The following is a 23876-nucleotide window of genomic DNA, read 5'->3' as shown; positions in this document are numbered from 1 at the left end:
AGCGACAGACATGTCAGGACTTCTCTGTCTGACACCAGGGGAGATCGGATCATATCCACTTAATCATAGAGAGCATCCAGACTTCCTCAGCATCCAACAACACAGTACCCGGTGCTGGGCGATCTGGACAAATGCATTATTGTCTTGATGAACCGAGTACTACTCAGGGGCAAAGGGAACATGCCCACACACCTGGGATTATGAGCTCTCAGGGCCGGCTAAAGGCATAGGCCATACAGGCAGTCGCCTCGGGAGCGCCACCTTCTGGTGGGTATTTGTGCTTTGAAACCATTAAGACCAAATGAATGCATCAGTTGAATGTTTTTTATACTGTACTGTATATTTCACTATTGATACTTTATACTTTCAACAATTATTATTTGAATCTACCATGGATGGAAAATCTGTGCTCGTTTTGTTTTGGAACCAGCAAGCAGCTAATGGTTTTAGATTTCCCCTGCTGATTTCATCCTGGCTCGAGTAAGCCACCGCACTGCCCAGACAATATGTCACACTGGAAGCATTTGGACAGCCACATTACCTGTAAGTACTCCCGAACCAGCGTGTATGCGACGCAAATTAAAATTTCCTTGAAATCATGTACGAACATCGTTGAGTCAAAGTGATACACCGTAGAAGCAAATACAGCTGCTGACTCAATAAAATGGTTCCCATTATCTTGTCCCAATGGACACTTTCTAAGTCACCACTATTATGGATGCTGCTCATAAGCACGACACATCCTGAGTCTTTATTGGCCATGTCCAGGGTACACCGGATGAATGTATGAGCTATTTATTTTCTCAGCGTTTGGAATTCAGCAAAAACTTCAAACGTCATTTTCCATCACTGAAAACAGTTTCCAACGGTTATTGAAATGGAAAAGGCTGGGTTCATAAATTGTGCAACGCCGCGGTATACACAATCAAATCTTACATCTCTGAAAATGATGACATAATCGTGATTCAGACCAGCCTAGCCGGTTAAAGTGGCATAACGGAAAAACTCTTTGCACAAATATATTGTTTTCACATTTATCCATTGTGGTGTGGACACGGCCTCAAGGATGAATCAAACCTCAGCATAAACGCCTACGGTGCCATTTCCTGAAGGTATGCTTCTGCATCGGTCCCTCTTCCCTTGTTCGGTGACATTTGGTGAACTCAATGAAGTGGAGTTGATGCTAAAGATTATATCATCAACAAACCAGAAAATGAAGCAGAAAAAAGGAAGCGGGACGTCCATCACCCTAACATGACGTTACACTTTTTGGCACGCAAGAAGCCTACGACGTCGGCTACCGTTGCGCAGGCCAGAGACGTTGAGTGGAGGCCGTACCTGTTGAGGGCCCTCTCCGTTTACCATGGCAGGCGGTGGTGGGGACCCCAGCAGGGGGTGATCAGGGCTGAGAAGCTGGCCGGACTCCAGAGGTGGGGTATGGTCTGCCATGCCTCCCTCATTCACACCACCGAGCAGGAACTCCTGGAACACAGGTACACGGGTTAGCACTAGGAATATAAATGGTGTATTATCTGCCAATAGTCGACTTCCATCCAATTTGTTCTGTTCCATCCGTTCATATAAATAAAAGTACTCCAGACCTGGAGAACACCAAGCTAAAAACTTTAAATCCCATAAAATATGAAATCGCAATGTATTATCGAATATTTGCATTTAAAGAATCCTAATAGTTATCGTATAAGCTCCGTTTTATAACTTATTGTGAGGTCCCTTCTGATTCCCTTCCCTTTTACAAATTGTAGAAACTACTTGTTCAAAGGGGATTAAGTATTAAATAGAGAGGTGCATGTATTATGTACCTAACAGTCATACAGCATCTACGCCTCTCCTAAGTACTACTGTTGTATGTGAAACACATACAATATTAGCAATAATAAGTACATTCACTTATTTCAAGTAATTTTCAGCTTGCAGCTTCTGCCTGAATAAATGCAGATACTGCATTGCAATCCATATAAATTGCACAAATAATTTACAAAAAAATAGAAATTGTATCCTGGACATCTGCATGGTGCATGCAGACTTCCCACTTATTTATTGGACAAATTGCAACAACGTATGCATTAGGGATGTGCATTTTTGGCAAAAATTCTATTCGATATTCGCTGAGAAGTATTCGAATAATATTCGAAATACAGTCAATCAAGAACAGACTACGCACGCGCCTCGTATACACACACACACACACAATGACACAGGGGGAGGCTTTTATGATTTGTAGGAAATCAATCTGTTTATTTCAACAACTGCGCCATCAACCTTCAACATCAAAATTATTTCAACGTGGGCTTAGGTATAGGCCTACATGCGCTAAAGCCTGTGAAATACGGTGAAATAGACACATCTTTAGCATATGGAAACTATGGTCAAAAAAATAACTTCACATGGTGTGTCTTTTCACAATTTATTTGTTACCAGCATTCGTAGTGTTGATCAGCAGAAAAATAGTCAGCCAAAGAGGTTGACGTCGCTTAGCAACCAAGGACGCCGGGGTTGATAAGTTACCGGACTACTTGCGGAGTGCTACGACAGAAAAAAAAGTCAAAAAAGTATTCACCACCGGAAGTTGTGAAGGCCCATGCAAGTAAACGGAGCGTTCAACAGCATTGAGAAGAACCGTGTAATAAATAACGATAGTCACATTCATTAATCAATTTTCTACATGACTCCGACTATTCGACGACCGTTGCCCATCCCTATTATGGATGATCGGTGGAACTCATGATGCATTCAAAAAAACTGTTGGGGGAGAATAGGTATTTTAACCTAACAGATATTTGTTTGCAATGGCTGTAATTCGTTTTGCTGATTCTTAGGCCACTGGGAACCCTGATATAGCTCTCTAAGCCGCAGAGAGAATATAACGTTCAATTTAATTAGACAGAATAATCATAGATCAATGTGGAGCTATTGGTATTGGCTAGGACATTAGTCAAGCTAATGGAGGCAAGTACAGTATATAGTCTATCTGTAACCATGACCACATCTCTGTGGAGTGCAAAGCTATAGTCAAATATAACAGCCAGTGCAAAATAATGTATTTTTCATTTTGGAATGGAATGTGAATTGTCAAGGGGAAATAATCTCGTCCAATGCGGTTTGCCATGCGTTTTGTTTTCTTGCACATGCTGGCACTTTGTGATTTTGGATGGCATGATGGGAAATTAAGGATATTACATAGTGCATCAATTCCCGGGTACAATCCATTTGGCATTAGTGCTCCTGCTACAGATGTTTTTCCCTGGGCACCATTTTATGAGTTATGCAACTTCTGTCGTAGGGCCATTTAAACCTGCAACCGAGACGGTTTCTGGTGAAGCAGGAAGTAGTAGGCTACACTGTGCTATACTCTGTAGTACTGTTTGAAATGTTTTATATTCACTAATTAATGGGCCACCCAGAAAAACATGTGCCAAGCTCCTTTATTATGTGTTGTTAAAGTGTACAATTTGAAAATCGTTAGCATCTAGCTATGCACAACAACATTTGCCGTGCTGTGTAGTGGTTTGGTTTTATTATTTACAGCACCCGTCTACGTTATGGGATCAGGTGGACCCAGTGCACTAAATGCTCCAGTATGACATAGGAACTCATACTGAGTTCAACAGTTCAGTCTATGTTTCTGACTAATCAATCGCCCTCCCCAAAGCAATGCATCAACCGACGGAGATGAGCTGATGTTATACCGCCTGAAGAAATGAGGTGTGGGAGAAGACGAATGACCCCGCTCCGCAGATGATTGGTTCAGCCATTCATCTCACTTAAAAAGAGAGGCAGAGGGAAATAAAGAGGCTACAGGCGATGTGCTGAAGGCATGGTGTTGATTGTTTTACACTATTGGGAGCGACAGGGCCTGCAGGAGGAGAGGAACGTGGCTGGGTGGAAATGGACTAAACTCAGAATGATTGTGAAGAAAATGTCATCCGGCCCTTTCTCAAGCAGCAGCAGAAGCAGCAGCAGAAGCAGCTCCCTGTGTAGGGCCCCATGACGGTATCGGTGTGTGGGTCTAACGCCACGGCCCAAAGATGGACATTAAACGGCTGGGTGAATACATCAGCCCCCATGACCACAGTCTCTTCAGAGATCTATGATGAGGTTACTTTGAAAACCGAGAGGGAGGGACAGAGAGAGAGAGAGAGAGAGAGAGAGAGAGAATGATGTAAGAGAGGAAGAGAGAGACAGAGAGAAAGAACGGAGACAGATTGATCGACACCGGAGAGACCAAGTGCGCGAGAGCGATGGAAGAGAAATACAGAGCAAGAAAGAGGCAGTGACATACAGAGAAGGCGATAGAGGGAGGGCAGTGAGCGAGGGAGAAATGGCACACGTGTCTTTGAGGTAATTAGGAGGTAGCGCATGCGCTCCGGAGTCAGGCTGTGATCTGGCTTATCTGCTAGCTTTAGCCACTCCCCTCTTTGAGCTTAGACAAAGTCAGTTTACAGCACGGTGGTCAATGAACTGGACTGAAGTGCAGTTAGCGAGGGGGAGCACAGTGGGAGATTAGCATGGTGTTTTATGATGCATTTGGAGGAGGCCAGTGGAGCAGAGCTCTTCTCTTGCCATTACCTTAAGGCCCATGGAGACAGCCAGTCACTAAACAGCTCACTTTAATCACAAAACAATACCGCCATTCATCTCGGGCCAAGGGTAGCCACAAGTGGTTTAGGATATGGAAAAGAGTTGCTCGAGAGAAACAGGTTTTAGTTGGGACACACCGTTGTAGAATTAACAACGCAGGTGCTCTTGTTAAGAAAAACAAGTGGGTCTGGTGAGAAACCATGTAATACGGGCCAATTCTTTACAGGATGATATACACATTTGTTTCGGAGATAAACATGCATTCTGAGATACAGCTGAGTTTACTGTAATTCTTTACAACAAAGAGGAGTCTCACGGGTGTTAAGTAACGTATCGGGTTACTGAACACCTTGGAATTTCTACTCAAATTCCCATGATATTATCAAAGCTGTTACCAAAATATCCATCATTAACATTTGGTAAATTCAAAGTCATTAGTGAACAAATAATATTTTTGGTATACTCACATGTGGCTGAAGGAACAAACTTCCATAAAAATCCTTATTCATTGAAGCTAAATAACTTGAATTGTTTTGCTCTATGTGGAGTATTAAAAGACAGCACCTCTCACTGCGCAGCGAATTTGTATGTGACTAAAAGTGCAAATGACAACATGAAACACAGATGTTTTTCGGTTTTGGTGTGAAGGGGAATTACCACAGAGATTTAGAAATGATGATGGTAAGTGACACTTTGTTCTCTTTTTTTACCCAGGTAATAAATATATATTGTCTTTAGTGTCACCAACTATTCTAGTGTTTTAAGTAAAACGTATCTATTTCAACAAGGGCTTATCCATCAAGTGTCCAAAGATGATATTACAATACACTTAGGTTTATATATATGCATTATTAAAAATGATCATGAAAACAATTTTGTTATTTTGACAGTGATTGTCACTTCAAACTGTCTTCATGGTTATTAGTCTTTCATGTAGTCGTATAAAATAATTACACAAAAGAAGCACGACACAAGAAAATGGCCAGCTCCGACAATGAACTAATTATAATGTCCTCAACCGTCTACCAGTCTTGACAGCCATCTGATATCTTGCGTTTCAAATATTTACTCTGCAGGTGTGTTTTTAAGCCACCCAGAGTTTGAATCCAGCCAACATGCAGAGCAAGGTAGAATATGTACTACTAAAATAACCAGGAAGAAAGTTTGCAGCAGGCTAGATTACGTATTGTTTATTGTATAGCCTGTCCACGCCAGTCACCATAATTTGATGGAATAAATTATTCTTGAACATACAATTCTTATCAGATTTTATTTAATGACGATACACTGGCCAATACTGCACATTGGGCCTTCTTCTTTAGACAAATGTGCGTTTGTCTTGTAAGAGGAACTTTCTGTCAATTAAGTGTGAAGTTTTCAATCACTTCTTAACACTTTCAACAACGGAATGCTTGACATATATTGACAGATAAGACTACCTTTAACCTGTAATGAATAGGGCGCTCAATGGGAGGAATTAAGACAAAAATGTCGCTTACGGTTTGGAATGTAATAGGAATTCAACAAAGATAATAATAATAATAATATAATAATAATAATAATAATAATAATACATAAGATAAATAGATTTAAAAATAGATATACATATAAGAATATATGGATATAAAACACATATAAAACACAACAAACATACGGAAAATATATCCATATTAAAAACGAAATAGAGTGGTTGATAAAGGTAAACATTATAGACAGCTGGTAGAGCTATGTAGAGTGTACATAGCAGTGAGCTGTGTACTTACTCAGTCTGCAGCGCTCCTCACTGGCTCTCACAAAGGGTAGGAACCGAGGACACTTTATCCCAGAAAGAGTGATCGGTAGTGGGGTTTAAGGAGTGACTTGTTTAGCACAACCTGAGAGGGATAGCCTAACCTAAACACCACAGAAGGCTAAATGTCACATGCTAAAGCTAACCCGCTAATGCTAAGATGAGCTTCTTCTTCCTCTTCACGACGTCGCACACTCTCATCAGATAGATAGACCGACCCCCCTGAAAAAGATATAACAACCTCGACTAAAGCCAGCGAAAGTAATGCCTCTAGTGACCGAGTGGGGATGGTGTCTCAACGGTGACTGTTGTTCCAGTTTTATCGAGTAACTTTCCATCCAAGCCAGCTCCGAGCAGAAAAGGCTGGAATGTCGCCATCGCTTACAAGACTTGCACCTGCGCATGCGCGTCACAACAGATCATGATTACTTCCAAGACTACGAGTGACAGGATTTCCGTCTTCAGTGCGCAAGTAGGTGATCGGGCATAGTAATACATCATGGATGTATTATGGACTATGGACAGCACATGATAGTGGCACGCATCCCATGGTAGGGACATACATCCCATGCAAGGGACATACATCCACGGGACATATCTATGGGCCATCGGTAGGGAGGCCAAGGAGCCAACAGGGAATAGTTCATAGGATGTATTTAGTTATGGATGTTCCCTGATTTTACTTTATTATTTCAGACGTATTTATTGAAAGAGAAATCCATGGAGATGAGTCATTTCGAGGGGATCAAGGAACAGATACACATTATATCCCTATTCTTTAGTTTCTCTGCTGAATGTATAGATTTATTAGACATCGAAAATAAAATACATGGGAAAATATATAAATAAATATATAAAACAGAAATGTACACATAATTTAGGCAAATAAAAAATAGAAAAAGTATATGTACGCTTTACTTTCAACATGTAGACATGAATTATGTTTCAGAATGTACAATTTATACAGTGTATGGCCATCCATCTATTGTACCTCCATTTTACCATGATTCAAATGTATGGAAGTAGGCTATATCTGTGCCATCGGATTTTGAAAATAAAAAGCCATTGAATTCTCTCCTTGACCCACTACAACCCTTACGCTGCATGTAGGCCTAATTTAAATCCACCCAAGTCACTGCAATCACACACACACACACACACACACACACACACACACACACACACACACACACACACACACACACACACACACACACACACACACACACACACACACACACACACACTTCACATACAGTTCATTAGTTCATCGTTTTTTTCATACTGCAGTAAAAATAACAAAAAGCAGTGTGCATTATAACAAAACATAAATAAGACATAAGACCCCCCACACACACACACACACACACACACACACACACACACACACACACACACACACACACACACACACACACACACACACACACACACTCACCTTGTTATTAAATGTTCTTAAATACATTTGATTTGATTTGATAGATTAGCATTTTGCAGACCGATTTAATGGTTAGGCCATTGAGCAAGGTCCACCACTGTTGCTTCTCTCCCCACAAAAAAAACTACAGTCAGTGTTTGATGACGTTGATTTACCTTTGAGCATTTCTTATTATAGGCTATGGTGTAAAATGCTGTTTAGAAATAACGTTTGTACCAAGAAAGAAAGAACCAGCTAGTGACGCTCTTATCCCCCGCTCTCCTTGCTTGACCGCGATCTAGCATCTAGGATCGATTGCTCTTCCTTGGGTCCCCGGATGTTAACACTGAATTTTCAAATATTGAATTTTGCAGCTGAATTTTGCATATTGAATTTGGGGACGTTGGAAATAAGTTGAATTTTTTAAATATTCAGTTCTTAGAATTCAATGGCATTTCATTTTCAAAATCCGATGGCACAGATTTACTTCCATAATAGTGGCCACAGAATCAGAATAACTGAATTAGTTAAATATGTAAAACAAAAAAGAGACCCTTTAATTTGCGTGTGGCATTGAACTACGTTGTTTTATTCTAATCAACGAGTACGATGAACAAATAGTGGCGTCCGTCAGGTGAGCGTACAGTGGCTATATTATTTTGGCTCCCCCAAGTGGCCACAAGTAATTACTGCATAGTTCTCATTCTGTACACTAGGACCTGCGCACAGATGTAACCGTCACACTCATTCCTGGTATATTTGTTATATTACTAACAATTTCCAATATGTATATCTATCCGTCCGTCCGTCCGTCCGTCCGTCTGTCTGTCTGTCTTCACACTACATACGTCCGTCGACGGATGACCGGGGGCGTGTCTGACATATAGGGGACTAGTTTTTGTAGACGCATACTGCAGCCAATCAAATCACTTCCCGCTACAAAGCCAATTTGTGGATAAAAATACAAAAGATGACACCAACAACAGGTGTCTAAAAACAATCCTATCATTCCACATTTCTTGAAAAATATGTGACCGCCTGATTTTCCCTGCTCTTCCTGCTTGTTATTGCAAAATCGATCCAGCAGACACTTGGAGTGTATTTGCAAAAGGTTCCGCGATCTGATTGGCTGACGGATCCGCTGTTGCCTGAAAAGTTGAACATTTCTCAACTTTTTGACGCAGGCCACGGCGCCGAATGGAGTCTGTCGGTCCGTCCGTCCAGATGGACGGACGGAAATTAATACTTCACTGTCTTTAAAATAATCTGGGTACCATCGCAGCCGAGCATAGCCCAGACGCAATTTTCGCCCGGACGATGCGTATGCAAGGACTCGATGGCTATGCTGCTTTCCAGTCATACTATTAATAACCCACCTCTGACTGGTTAATAACTTATTTTTGATGTATATTTTCTGCTCGGTGGTGAATAGTGAATAGTAGTGAATAGTGAAGAGCAGGCAAAAATATACGGGTAACTGGTGGTCTCTCCCTCTGAGATACATGTTGTATTCCCAACAAATGACGTCCTGAATTGGAATTTCTAGAGCGGGGAAATTTCCCTGATTACCTGAACGCAGCATTAGCTTGAGCTAGCTCTGGGGGGCTAGCTCTAGTCTGCATCAGTCACTCGAGTTAGCTTGACAACACAAATGAAGCTCACACTCAACACGGCTGAGATGGTTTAACCACAAACGTTGTTCAACCGGACCATGACAAGATGAAGAACGATAAGGTCAATGTTAAATCACACTCGACATAATTGAAGATCAGCAACAACAAGGTAAGGATAACGAGTTAGTTACTTACCACAACAAGGTAGTGGTAGTTTTTCATGTTGCAGTCTGTTTTGCGCTCGTTAATTGATTGATTGAGTTATCTGGGCCATTACTAAAGGATATTTTGTTTATTTGGCAGCTTTTGGCAAATATGTAGTGTTGAATGATAAATATACCTTAAGTACGTGCAGTTAGATTGGGGGTTGGATTTGTAAGAACCAAGTTTCATTTCCTCTCTGCTATCTATCGACATCATATTATGTTCATTATAGTTATAACATTATATAATATTGTTTCTTTTTAAACGTGTCGTACTGAATTATCCAAACCGGATTTGGGGCGGTTCTTTCCTACCAGACCACTAGGGTGTGGTGGAAGGGAATCTGGATACGAATGAAGTCTAGGGTCCTAGTTCAGCCCCCAACTTTTTCTGTATTTTTACCATAACTCGCATAATGAATGAGTAATGCACGTACAATTTAGGGCTGGTACACATCATGTTCACTGTGCCTTGGATGCCAGCAAGCCATTGCCTTTTCCCATTATTTTTATTTGCTGCATGACGAACAGTTCAGCCTACTTAATTGATGTTATGTTGGCTAGTTGATAATAGCTGCTAATAGCTGCCTGGTCCTCCCCCTATTAGTGCCTTGAATGTTCGTGCTGATGTATCTAGACTAAACCTTTCATGCAGAGATGGCAATTTATAAATAATGAGACTGTTTAATCTGAAATAGTTGGGGTTTCAAATAAAAAAAGTAATGCATGAAGGATAGAGCTTCCTTCTTGTACTGTTTATAAGCGGGTCAAAGAACCTGTCATGGTCTTAAGAATGAGAGAGCGAGAATAAATGCATGACCAGTGGGTTTCACTGCAGTGCCATGGATCGCATTCCATGGCAGGATGATGAGTGTCCCTCTCGATTCCCTCTCGACAGTCCGTACAAGCAGCAACTCCACTCCCCTGCCTTGGGAGGTAGTGGTGGGGATCATTGAGGAGGAGTTCTAGATCAGTGGCCTTTATGGGGCCAATGCACACAACGATCCAACCAGAAATTCAAGGCACGCTTATTTTAAGCTGTAGGGAATGACAATCTAAAATGTTTATTGCTTGGTTCTATTTTTACGAGCTATTTTGCAGTATTTTACATACAGCACACTGCACAAATCCTACATATACATGCTCATACAGATCAGATGGGCTATTTCATTGTTTGTCAAAATGATGACAAACAATGAAATAGCGCAATATTTGTGGGTGGCGCCAAATCACAGACGGAATTAAACCCCCACTGAAGTCTGTAGGGTCATGATACAAACCCCTTGGAGGAAGTCTTGCCCGGGGACGACGCTGAAGTTGGCATCCGATTCGCAGCATCCGATTCAGCAGCTGGTCCACTTTAAATCGGTCCTGATTGAAAACCACTACACCTAGACTCTTCAAATCTGGACTAAATTATCACAGTGAGGCTATACATTATAATAAACATAGTTACAGATTTGTGAAACCTTTTTTCTATTTGTGAAAATGCAATACAGGCTCATTTTAATGCTTTTTAGGGGTCCAGACTGCATTAGAACGGGTCCTGATTGAAAACCACTACACCTAGACTCTTCAAATCTAGACTAAATTATCACAGTGAGGCTATACATTATATAAAACATAGTTTCAGATTTGTGAAATCTTTACCCTATTTGTGAAAATGCAATAAAGGCACATTTTAATGCTTTTTAGGGGTCCAGACCGCATTAGAACTGATCCTGATTAAAAACCACTACACCTAGACTCTTCAAATCTGGACTAAATTATCACAGTGAGGCTATACATTATGTAAAACATAGTTTCAGATTTGTGAAACCTTTAACCTATTTGTGAAAATGCAATGCGGTCTGGACCCCTAAAAAGCATTCAAATAAGCCTGTATTGCATTTTCACAAATAGGGTAAAGGTTTCACGAATCTGAAACTATGTTTTACATAATGTATAGCCTCACTGTGATAATGTAATCCAAATTTGAAGAGTCTAGGTGTAGTGGTTTTCAATCAGGACCGATTTGAAGATTCTAAGTGGTTTTAAGCCGAATCGGATGCTGTGAATCGGATGCCAACTTCAGCGTCGTTGCCCGGGGCGTAACTGGACGTAGAACCGCCACTGAATAAATCAATAATATTAGCCTGGCTATTGCCAGATCAAACTCAATCGTAGATTGCACGTGGGTCTGGGGAAGCTGCTGTCATTTTCTTCAGTATGAGAGGTGTGATCAATGGGCCTAGTTCAAATGACTCTGTACGCAATTAGCTGCTTGCCGTCGCGTCCCTGTAGTCCTTGTGTTAAACCAGCCAATAGCGCGCCAAGGGGAAAAGCCAGCTCCTTCTGCAGGGCGAACTCAAAGAAGGGCGAACTCGCCGGTAGAATGGGCGAGGCTACCCAGTCTACATTAATATAGCACCATGCCTGCAGATGTATTAAATCCCGCTACATTTCACTGCACAGATGCAGGGAAGGAGTCACTAGAAATGAGTCAGTGCTATGCTCGTGAATGCATGCTGTCATAATGTTGTTTTTGCTCAACCTTTGACGTGTGTGTGTGTGTGTGTGTGTGTGTGTGTGTGTGTGTGTGTGTGTGTGTGTGTGTGTGTGTGTGTGTGTGTGTGTGTGTGTGTGTGTGTGTGTGTGTGTGTGTGTGTGTGTTAGCCGTGTAGCATGCTGGACGTGGGGAAGTGGCCCGTGTTTGCCCTCCTTCCTCCAGAGGAGCTCCGGCTAATCCGGCAGGCATGTGTCTACGGGAGTGCCGCAAATGAAGCTCTCTACGTCACCGTTAACGACGAGGTAACCACCACTGACATCACTTTTCCTCTACAAGATGACATCACATGGTGGTTGGGGGGTGGGGGGGAAGGAAAGTAGAAGTTTAATAATTCATCATAATTCATGATTAGGGCAGGTTATTATAGTGGTAAGGGTGACTACAGGTTATGGGTTTGAACCCCAACGTTTGAAGTGATCCTTGCTAAGGAATCCCTGAGGGAGATTCCCTAACCCCTACCTGCTCCTTAAAATTCCCTGTAAGTCACTTTGGATCAAGGCCTCTGCCAAAGGACTACAGAGTCATTTGAATGCATAAGACATAACACAGTGCTCCTGTTTAGTGGTGCAGTGTCTGTCACTCCCCCAGGCGCACGGCTAAGAAGATATAAGGGATATATTTAGCCATGTAGGCTAATACCTGGGCAGGCCCTGTTCTCATCCGATAGCAACCTGGAGTGTGTGGCTGTTTTCGTCTGGCCAACGTTAACCTCGCCGTAGTGTTGTGTAAACAGGCTTATAACAAGTCCTTAAGAATAACAACATTTAATATAACTGATACTTAACTCTCAGATGTTCTATGGAAGACCCAGGGGCGATTCTAGGTAGTGTGGGGGCCCTAGGCAGAGGATTGTTTTTTTTTTTTTTGGGCTCTAGGGGGCCCCAAACTATTGCGGGGCCCCAGGCATACCAGTTGCCTGGTATGCCTAATGGGATGCGGCGCCTCTGGGAAGACCAAATGTATATATTGACTGCACTACATTATGAATTAAAAAAATCATAACGGAGTTAAATTAATAGACGTACTCCGGATTTAAAATAATTAATAATTCATCTTTAATTGTGTGTCGGTGATGCGTGTTTGTTTGTGTGCGTGCACCTGTTTTGTAGAGCCTACATAATGTCCTTACCAGCGTACTGATAAACACTGGGAAATATGTCTGCAAATTACTTACTTCCCTGTCTGATTGTTTTGTAGCTCTGGGGTTTGTAAAGGGAAGGATATCAATTTGCTCACTGTATTTCAAATCACGGCATAGTCTGTCTAAATAAGAAGCGCATCAGTTCCAGTCTCCATCGTCCTACTGTCCCTCGGGTCAAGCTACTGTTGGGTTTTAAATCATAAGTGAACCACCTGTTTCAACTCTAGGCTTTCAATCCAAAAAAGAAAAAAAGGTGTTTTGGGCGGAGGCCTCTAGGGAGTAGCATGTTATTCCCATGTGACCCACCCACGTCAATGGCGTCCTCTCCCCCACCTCCTCACCTCCGTCCCCCCTACAGCTACTCCCTGAACTGGCCATAACTCCCCCAGTGATGTTAACATGGGTCCTGGCTTGGTTGTCATGTTACCCACAGGTGTTCGCTCTGGGAACCAACTGCAGCGGCTGCTTGGGGCTGGGGGACGTGCAGAGCACCATCGAGCCCCGCAGGATCGATATCCTCTGTGGGAAGAAGATTGTGTCGCTCAGCTACGGCACAGGACCCCATGTGGTGCTCGCCACCTCGGGTATGCGGCCGGTCGACCCGGCTAGGGTCCTCCTGACTTGAGGTTTAGAGAGCAGGGGTCTAGCGTAGTGTTTTTTCGGACCTGTCCGCTGATTGTATGTTATTTATTGCCTTTAAAAAATATATATATATCAATGTTTTTTGGATGTATACATTTTTGATTGTACACTTTTAGGAATCCCCTGTTCCGACCAGAGTTTGATCCGTACTTCAATGTTAGAAAGACACACCACACTATCCTAATCTAAGTGTAATATATAGTGTAACATTACACTACGTTAACCACAACCACCATGCCAACCTGGTGTATCAAGCTCCTCTCCCCCCATACAGATGGGGAGGTGTTTGCCTGGGGCCACAATGGCTACAGCCAGCTGGGCAACGGGACCACCAACCACGGGCTGATACCGGCCCTGGTCTCCACCAACCTCCTCAACAAGAAGGTGATGGAGGTGGCCTGCGGCTCCCACCACACCATCGCCCTCACCACCGATGGAGAGGCATGTCACTCTTTCGCCCCTTAACCATTGCTCCGTTCAAAAGAGTCCCAAAAGGCTCGACGTCACAACAAATCAATGAGATATAATGATGGATCAAACCTATTGTGGATTAAGATTAAAAAAAAAAGGAAACATAACTCAAAGATGCTGAGGACCGGTTCTTGCTTGTTCTATCAGAATACCAATGCTACCTACAATGAATATTTATGAAGAGCGGACTGGTCAATGTATAGTAGCATGTAGTAGTGTGTTGGTATGTGTTAGGGAGCAGGTAGGGCTTACTGGCCTCAAGAATACTTGTTCATGCAGCTGGGGATGCCGGAGATGGAAACCTTTCTGCTCCGAACTTGTGTATCATGTGACACCCAGGTGTTTGCGTCCCTCTCCCCTGTTTAAACCAGGTGTTTGTTTCCCTCTCCCCTGTTTAAACCAGGTGTTTGAGTCCCTCTCTCCTGTTTAAACCAGGTGTTTGTGTCCCTCTCCCCTGTTTAAACCAGGTGTTTGTGTCCCTCTCCCCTGTTTAAACCAGGTGTTTGTGTCCCGCTCTCCTGTTTAAACCAGGTGTTTGTGTCCCTCTCTCCTGTTTAAACCAGGTGTTTGCGTCCCCCTCTCCTGTTTAAACCAGGTGTTTGCGTCCCCCTCTCCTGTTTAAACCAGGTGTTTGTGTCCCCCTCTCCTGTTTAAACCAGGTGTTTGTGTCCCCCTCTCCTGTTTAAACCAGGTGTTTGTGTCCCCCTCTCCTGTTTAAACCAGGTGTTTGTGTCCCCCTCTCCTGTTTAAACCAGGTGTTTGTGTCCCCCTCTCCTGTTTAAACCAGGTGTTTGTGTCCCCCTCTCCTGTTTAAACCAGGTGTTCGCGTGGGGCTACAACAACTCGGGCCAGGTGGGCTCGGGGTCCACGGCCAACCAGCCGACGCCGCGGCGGGTGAGCAGCTGTCTGCAGAACAAGGTGGTGGTGAACATCGGCTGCGGACAGCTGTGCTCCATGGCGGTGCTGGACAACGGCGAGGTGACGTTTACCTCCTGTTTGGATTGGGAAGTTTGGAGGACATAAGAACACTGGGTCTCTTCATAAATGAGTAGCGCGGGTTGTTGTTGTTGAAATGACGCACTAGTGTGGGGCTGGACAGCAGCACAATAGGCAAAAGTCATCCTCGACTCGTGTTTTCTGATTGGCCAAGTGAAGTCACTGGCTTTTTTTGGACCAATGAGAACTAGCGATTGCACTGCTGTTGGGTGGCATCAAAACACTGGTTGAGTTTAGTGTTAATGGTCTCCCTTTTAAGGGTCGATTAACTGTAGAAGACAAACGCCATCACCATCACGTTCTAAGTAGTAAAACAATGTAGTGAACTTTGTTCCCGTTTTGATCTATAATCATTTATTTTTAACTACATTACTGTTAAGTCCAAAATCCCCCCACGGGGATGAACAAAATATCCTTCTTTCTGTTACGAGGCAGTTATTCAACCTTTAACCTTAAACCTTTGACCCCTGGGGACTGCAGATCTACGGCTGGGGATACAACTGCAACGGCCAGCTAGGGCTGGGAAACAACGGAAACCAGCAGACTCCCTGTCGCATCGCTGCCCTCCAGGGGGCCAGCATCATCCAGGTAGCTCCGGAAGTCTCCTAGCATCCACAGATGACAGAATAAGTGCTACGGCCTCCCCCCTCTTTCCTACCCCGTGCGGCGGGGCCGATGTGTGCCCTGTGACGTGAGGCAACGCATGAAAACTAGGTTTTGATCCAGATTGTTGCATAACTCCATACAGTGCTTTATCAATAACCAATCCCAGGGTGGTCCTAGCCTTTGGTCAGGGCTCAGGCGTTTCCTGATTTTAATTTTGTGTGATGACGCGGTGTACAGGTGGCGTGCGGCTACGCCCACACGCTGGCGCTGACGGATGAGGGGATGGTGTACTCGTGGGGGGCCAACTCCTACGGCCAGCTGGGCACGGGCAACAAGAGCAACCAGGCTCTGCCCACTCTCATCAACACGGAGAAAGAGAGGTTGGTAGTACCACCCTCCCCCCCCCCCCCCCCCCCCCCCCCACACACACGGGGTCTAATTAGGGGTCACGAGGGGTCAAACTGGCGGGGGGACCCGAGGGACCCTTCCTCATTGGTTCACAGAGGGCTGTGAAATGCCGGGTGTACCTTCTCCGTCCCCCAAGAGGAGAATGCACAACAGCTTCCAATACCTTGTGTAAAGAAAATGGAGGCGGTCCTGTGTATTAGGTATGCATTGTGTTTTTCCAACACATGGATTGAAATCCATGATTTATCAGAACTTATAACAATCAGGATCAGTTTTATCCCGGGGGGAAAAAAAGCTGTTCCTGAGTAAGGACGACAGCCAATACATTTGCCTCCAATGGGGAACTGGTTTGTCCCGTCAGTACAACCCTCAACCCTCTTTGCGCTCTCTCTCTGCTGTTGCAAAAGTTTTTCAGAGCTAAAGAAAAGAGTCTGTGGAGCTAAGCTATCGTTGTCCACATGGAAGTACACATGCAAATGACTCAAATGAACACCTGTCATCAACAAATGGTGGGTGGATTGAACCAGTGTGGATCGTAGGGCTGGGTAAAAATATTGATTCATCAATGCACTGCAATTTATTTGTTATCGATTCAATTTCGATTCAGAATTTTTTTGAAATTGATTATTTCCATAAAAAATGAAACATACTCAGTCATTGTAATCTAGAAGCGAGTATTCCTAAATGTACATGCCCTTTTTACATTTTTAATATAAAGTAAAGTAATAATCATTTACATTATGATTATTACTTTTATGCTGCGAGTTTAGCTCAGGAACAATACTATACAATGGTGTATTCCCTTTTTGCTAGTTAAAGCACAATGAAATGGTTAATTCATTATGAAATGGTTAATTCTAAATAATATTTAGGTATTTTTGTCATCTGCACGTATTATTGAATCGATATTGAAGCAATTGGGTCAATATCAAATCGAATCGATATCGAATGAAGACCTACAGAATCAAATTGAATTGAATTGTGAGGTACCTGGTAATACCCAGCCCTAGTGGCTCGTAAAACATTTTCAAAACAACAGCTTGTTTGGGAGATTTCTTCTGGGGGTTATAAGCCGTCGGTCCTAAAGCTTTTCTCGGTGGTCAGACTCTCCGGGCCTTGCGCCCTGCGTGCGCGCGTCACTCAGCGGGCGCCGGTCTGTGTGCCCTCCCTGCAGGATGGTGGAGGTGGCGGCGTGCCACACCAGCCACACGTCGGCGGCACGGACGCAGAGCGGCCAGGTGATGATGTGGGGGCAGTGCCGCAGCCAGGCCGTGGCCAGCCCCCACCTCACCCACTTCAGCTCCACCGACGACGTGTTCGCCTGCTTCGCCACGCCCGCCGTCACCTGGCACCTGCTCACAGTAGGTAAGAGCGGGCCGCGCCCCCGCCCTGCCCAACCCTAACCCTAATGTTATCTCGTAGAAATTACGACCTTTGGTGGGTGACCTGTGACCTCATACAGCGACCATCGTGTCCTTGATTGAACAGGCCACATTCTGCACATGCATCTGCTGTCTGAAGTCTGTCTTTCCAGTCGTCTTCCTTCCTTTCTGTCTGTCTTTCTTGCCGCTCTGTCTCTGTATTTTATGGAATCCTCCATTATAGTATCTTTGGTCTGCATATTGTGATTCATAAAACGCATAAGAACGGTTACCCTTGTTGGTTTTCGGGTCTCGTTGTTGTTGATCTCTTTGTTGTGGTTACCGTCCTACAGACGGCGACGACTACCTGACGGTGGCCCAGTCCTTGAAGAGAGAGTTTGACAGTCCCGAGATCTCAGACCTCAAGTTCATGGTGGACGGGAAGTCCATCCACGTTCACAAGGCTCTGCTCAAAATAAGGTACCGGAGCCGGGACCCTCGAGTGGTCCCAGAACCCAATGCACCAGCGCGAGGTCTTTGTCTGGGGATTGAAGCCTAAACGGGGTTTATTGGCCGTATGGGGAAGCCTCTGTTAACAAGGCTGCTGGGGAGTTTCACCTCCAGTCTGGGAATGTGTTTTGATTCGGCTCATTTGTTCCCTTCTTTCCTAATCACTATAGAGTTGACACTATATAGTCTACTGTTAAGGGAACGCATATAGTGGGATTCAGAAACGCGGCCGAAATCTATGAGTGTGATGTTTACCGGTGAAATAAACAAGTTGTCCGTGTTAGACGCCATGTGGTATACACATGGAATGTAAACATCGGTCATTAAAAAAAAGCAATGAAGACATGGGTATGCAGTTTAAAACACTGTTCCCTGATTCTGACATCGCTGTAGCCTTCAAGTGTGGAAAGGACAAGACGTCATGCATTATTACACAATTTAGAGGTCTTGTTCGTGCTTATGTTGGGTGAAAGTTGTCGTCAGCCAGGACAGAATCTGTAGTCGCATTCAAAGTCACATTAGCTGATATCCATGACGTTCAAACTATTCTTTGACTAATAATGCTGTCACTGCAAATAACTTGTGGCTTTGCAAAGACCTTTTTCTGTTCTAATGCGAAAAAATATATATACTTTGGAAGTCATTTTAGGACTGTTTTTCCCTTTATATCCGTTGTACTTATTTATCCGTATAGACCTGAAATAAGTCCTGAATAACTTTTATAATAGTCTTAAAAAGGTAAAAAAAATAATAATCTTAAAGTACCTTGTTGAAAGCTGTGATAGTGCACTAGTATATAGGGCAGAAGTGGACCAACTGGAACATGGCACGGGTTTCTGGCACTGGTGTGTATTGTTGAGGGACATCTGTCTGTGAGTCGACCGTCTGTTTCCTGTCTCTGCACAGCACAGACCCAGATATAGCTTCCTCCTCGACATCATTTTATGAACACGCTCAGACCCCTTGTATCCGGACACCCCTCGCCGGCAGGAGGAAGGAGCCAGGCTGGCTGCACACGCTCACGCAAACACGCTTACACACACACACACGCAAACACGCTTACACACACGCAAACACGCTTACACACGCACGCGCGCGCGCGCTTACACGCTCGCACACACACACGCAAACACGCTTACACACACGCAAACACGCTTACACACGCACACGCGAGCGCGCTTACACGCTCGCACACATACGCGCTTACACGCTCGCACACACACGCGCTTACACGCTCGCACACACAAACTAAGATACATACACACACATTCAGACCCACATTACATGATTACATAAACACACAAACACACACACACTCTAACCACGCACCGACACCTAAACATACGTACTCACAGGCTTACTCGCAGAAATGTTCAAACATCATCACCCTTCCCCCATACACATATCCCCAATTTTCACACATTTGCACACTGACATTACCACAGGTGTGAGGTCAGGCCAGGTTAGTCCATGTGTCACGTTTATCGTTCGTCTTTATAAAACAAGTTGTTGTTTTTTTTAAAGTAAACGTGTTTTATGGAATAGGTCTTCCATTAATCCACTGTGGTTGAAACCTGAAACGCAAAATGTAGCACAAATATTTATACCTCAACAGTTTTCGTCTGATTATTTTTAATTTAATTTTATCACATTTCTATTGAATATGTATCCTTATTCAAACAGAAAATCTCCATTGAAACCAGATCTACTATTTCACCAGAGGCCTGTAAACATATAAACATTTACACAAGTTTAACAAGATAAGCACAACAGTCAATACGTACAGGATATACAGAGTCAAAGAAAAAAGAATCGATAAACAAACAGTTACACACACAGTAGAGAGAATACTGCGCTTAAAGTAAAAAAAAATAATAATAAAAAGTCGCCCACCATGTGATGTGTGCATACCTTTTGAATGTTGCTTGTTTTAGACTGGGTTTCCTGTGGCGGGTCCGATTGTGTTCTGAAGGTTCACAGACGTGGCCCATGTGTCCTCTATTGTCTTACATCTCAGTGGGCTTCCTGGTGTTGACCTCTGGGCTCTGTACTTATTTATGGGCCTGCTTGAGACAATGGAGAAGAAGCGTACAATGAAATTTAAGTAGATAAATCCTCTCTTCCCCTGCAAAACAAAAACACATTGCATCTTGTTCCACGAAATAGTCTATTATAATTATCTACATCGATGACAGTTTAAATGGGATAATGGTATTTTTGTGTAGCTCAATCAAAATAGGATTCTATAAATGTTTCACTGTACTCTGCAGCTCTACTCCTATCCACTATTCTCCACTACTTCAAAATCACATTCATGTCTTTAATGGAGGACTAAGTACAAGCAAGAGTCTAATGTATTGTTAGTTATCTCAGAGGTGGTGTCGCTCAGTCCCCCAAGAACAAGTCCTGTCAGATACACAAAGTCTCCATCGCTGTATCCATCAGGGACAGCCCTGCCGTCGTAGGCCCAAACTCTGCCGTCTCGCCCCTCTGCCAGGTGCGAGCATTTCCGTGCTCTGCTGAACGACTCTGATGAGGCGGCCATTGAGATTCACCAGTTCTCCTACCTGGTTTACCGCGCCTTCCTGGAATACCTGTACACAGACGCCATCAACCTGCCACCCGAAGACGCCATCGGTAAGCGCACACACGCCACACACAGACACTACACCCTAAACATTACCTTTTAAACAGGTATTATACTTTTGAGACTGTTCTGCATCCTTTTTATAATTTTTACCATAAAAAGTTTACCCTAAATAAGACTGTCTTATATATAATAATCACCCATATTACATATATTTATTTCAGGAGTTCTTATTTTAAAAGCAAAGAACTGATAACTGGGTGAATTTTTACTCTGTGATGCAAGCCTCGACGGAACAGCTTTGATCAAGGTCCCATGATCCGGGTGTACTGATAAACGTCTTACCTAGAGGGTCAGTTATTTCCAGACCGATGATTCCTGTCTGTCATTATACAAAGGGTACTGTGGTTGTTACACGTCGTGTCCTGGAGATGGCAGCACAAACTCTTAAGTGTGAACCGGTGTGCAGTCTCTCTCCGAAGACGTCTGTAGATTCAGGTTTCTTTATTCAGGTCCAACAGGTTATTTCATGACCAACGGACACTTTACATTCAATTACAAAAAATTATCTGTCTACCAAATATGTTCACCAACATATATTGATATAGATAATTGGGCTTTGAATGCTGGGAGTGAGCCAGCGTCTCTAATGATGTGTCCGTCAGGATTGCTGGACCTCGCCACGTACTACCGCGAGGCGCGTCTGAAGCGGCTGTGTCAGGAAACCATCAAGAGGGGCATCGCCGAGGACAACGCCGTCAAGCTGCTGTCGGCCGCCGTCAAGTACGAGGCCCGGGTAAGCTCACTGCCTCTTACACACGGGGGTCAGAGGTCAGCGTAGCCATGATGTCACCGCCGCGGCGACCCTCCCCTACTCTTGCCCCTCGCTAGTAGCACTTTAACTATCCAGGCAGCGCACGATGAGGGGCAAAATCTGACACAGAACAGAGCCGGACAGCTAGCGATGAAAATGGAGGATTCAAGTTCAAAGACGACAATCAGATTCCGTTCCGAAAACCTTCAGAAAGGTTTTTTGAAGTCCGTAAAGGCGGTGAGATGAGACGGTCTTTCTGCAGCTGACCCACGGACGATGGGGCTGTGTAGGGAGAATGGTTCCCGCCCATCTCGGGCGTGGTCGCAGGGAGCACAGTGGGAGAACATCATCTTGTGACCATGATAACCGTGGCGCTCTTGGCACTTACCGGTTGGCGCTCTTGGTTTTGTAGGACTTGGAGGAGTTCTGCTTCAAGTTCTGCGTGAACCACCTGACGGCGGTGACGCAGACGCAGGCCTTCACCGACATGGACCACGAACTCCTCAAGAACTTCATCAGCAAAGCAAGCCGCTACGGGGCCTTTAAAAACTGACCGGCTCTGTGCAGAGACCGCCGTTTGGACCGAGACTCTTCTGAGCAGCACCACGGCGGCACGGACCCCCCGGGCGGAGCTCAAGAGTTGACCTTTGACCTAAGTCAACATTGAGTCAATCGCTGCTTCAAAGACATGCAGCTGGGGAGGTGAAGGCAGGAAACACGGAAAGGGGGAGTCGGGGGGGGGGGGGGGGGGGGGGGGGTGCTTCTTTCGGTGGGTTTGAAGATCAAGTGTCCCGAAGCTAACCCAAACACGGCTCGTTAGGCTAGGGCGGAGGTGTTGGGTTCCGCTCCTCGCACACGGAGTGCAGAAAGCAAACAGGGGAGGCACCTCCGAATAGGCTCCTCTTACGCTGAGTGAATTGACTTCCTCACTGGCTGATGAGCTTAGGGTCTGATTTGAATGTGTAAAAGGAGTTTAATCATGTGAGAGTAGTTTACATTTATGGCAATACAGGGCTGTTTGCTGTCGTTGCTGGAACAGACCAATTGTAAACAGGATATATTTTATAATCTATGTGATGAATCATAATAAGTAAAGTTTCTGAAATAATAATGGTAGAAGTGTCACTGAATGTACCTTTTTGTATGTTACCATGGGTGGTCAGGTACTTATCCACTGACTAAGCATGGATCGCTACTAACTCGTTGATGCTAATGCAGTGATGCTATCTCAGTAGTGCTTACTCTGTGATGCTAACGCAGTGACACTGTCTAACTCTGTGACGCCAATGGGGTAGTTCGAACGCAGTGATTGCTAACGTGGTGACGCCAACACGATAGTGCTAACTCGATGATGCTAACTCGATAATGCTACCTTAGTAGGCTAATTACCAAATTAGCATTGTCCATTTGTTAATGGGAACATATAGGCGATTACAATATTTTCAGCATAATCCAACTGAAATTGTAATTTTCCACAAATTAGAGGTTCGCTATCTTTCCAGTTCAAATTAAGTTTCATTAATTGTTTTCTACACGGTAAGCGGGTTATTCTGCAGAGGTTCACCGGGATATGGAGAGCTCTCTTAAAGACGTCCAGTTTGCCTATTGCTAGATATCACTCTCTAACGACCAACTTTAGTTTTTCTATAGAACCTTCTCTTACTGTTTATCATTCGAGGTGTTTCACCATATTCCAAACTTTTTTCTTTTGTAATTTAATATATTTGCAATTTGGTTTTACAAATTTGTGTATTGTTTTTTTTAGGCGTTAAGATTTTAGCATACAGTTAATGTTAGGGGAATAATTTCCGCTAACATTCTGTTTTGGTGAACCCTTCTGCACCTCAAAACTTCCTTATTAGAACTTCTGCTATTCAAATTATTATGATTATGCAAATGTCTTCCCCTCCCGTGTTCCTGCCAACAGAATTTCCAGTTTGTTGTCCCATGTGTCAAAGAAATCAGTGTTTTCAAACCCAATTCCTCCCTTTAGTCATAGTACAAAGTAGAATGTAAGATAATGATATATTTTAAGCAGCCAATGTTGTGTTTTTGTTGTTTGTTTTGTCTCTTTTTGATAAAGCTGAAATCATTCCCTGTATGTCCTAGCTTGTTGAGTTTTCTTTATCAGTATATTTAATGATGAGTTCTTCAATGACAGGACATTCCAT

General features: G+C 43.8%; 2 protein-coding genes across 7 annotated transcripts in view; one reads left to right on the top strand and one right to left on the bottom strand.

Moving 5' to 3' along the window:
- fndc3a (fibronectin type III domain containing 3A) overlaps nucleotides 1-6773 on the bottom strand; it is a 71857-nt gene extending 65084 nt beyond the window's left edge. Inside the window, exons 1-2 of one of the 2 annotated variants that reach the window (XM_030337255.1) lie at nucleotides 6363-6773; nucleotides 1339-1482 (exon numbers count right to left, since the gene is read on the bottom strand). In XM_030337255.1, the coding sequence (XP_030193115.1) occupies nucleotides 1339-1449 (111 nt within the window). In that variant the 5' untranslated portion in view covers nucleotides 1450-1482; nucleotides 6363-6773. Of the gene's footprint in view, nucleotides 1-1338; nucleotides 1483-5066; nucleotides 5159-6362 lie in introns of those variants that run through there. The other variant, XM_030337254.1, reaches the window with a different exon arrangement.
- On the top strand, nucleotides 6731-23806 carry rcbtb2 (regulator of chromosome condensation (RCC1) and BTB (POZ) domain containing protein 2). 5 transcript variants are annotated; one of them, XM_030337261.1, is made up of 12 exons: nucleotides 6731-6860; nucleotides 12285-12411; nucleotides 13744-13894; nucleotides 14227-14393; nucleotides 15243-15401; nucleotides 15900-16007; nucleotides 16263-16405; nucleotides 17608-17798; nucleotides 18148-18274; nucleotides 20802-20941; nucleotides 21557-21687; nucleotides 22118-23806. In XM_030337261.1, exons 2-12 carry the CDS (start codon nucleotides 12286-12288, stop codon nucleotides 22256-22258), a joined length of 1584 nt encoding a protein of 527 aa, XP_030193121.1. In that variant the 5' UTR covers nucleotides 6731-6860; nucleotide 12285; the 3' UTR covers nucleotides 22259-23806. The 5 variants fall into 5 exon arrangements, 4 of the variants coding, with proteins under 4 accessions (XP_030193121.1, XP_030193118.1, XP_030193119.1 ...); XM_030337258.1 differs by having other exon boundaries at nucleotides 6732-6860; nucleotides 12277-12411; XM_030337259.1 differs by lacking the exon at nucleotides 6731-6860 and adding an exon at nucleotides 9283-9587 and having other exon boundaries at nucleotides 12277-12411.
- The last annotated feature ends 70 nt before the right edge of the window (nucleotides 23807-23876 follow it).

This window comes from Gadus morhua, chromosome 16, assembly GCF_902167405.1.
Source record: "Gadus morhua chromosome 16, gadMor3.0, whole genome shotgun sequence".
Lineage (NCBI taxonomy): Eukaryota > Metazoa > Chordata > Actinopteri > Gadiformes > Gadidae > Gadus > Gadus morhua.
This window is presented reverse-complemented; position numbering and strand designations above follow the sequence as displayed.

Bases quoted from the DNA above. Each gene is read 5' to 3' on its own strand.
- rcbtb2 (XM_030337258.1), top strand. From the start codon at position 6,810: ATGATTACTTCCAAGACTACGAGTGACAGGATTTCCGTCTTCAGTGCG. The intron at 12,412-13,743 runs GTAACCACCACT...TGTTACCCACAG, and splicing joins ACGTCACCGTTAACGACGAG to GTGTTCGCTCTGGGAACCAA. The intron at 17,799-18,147 runs GTAAGAGCGGGC...ACCGTCCTACAG, and splicing joins CTGGCACCTGCTCACAGTAG to ACGGCGACGACTACCTGACG.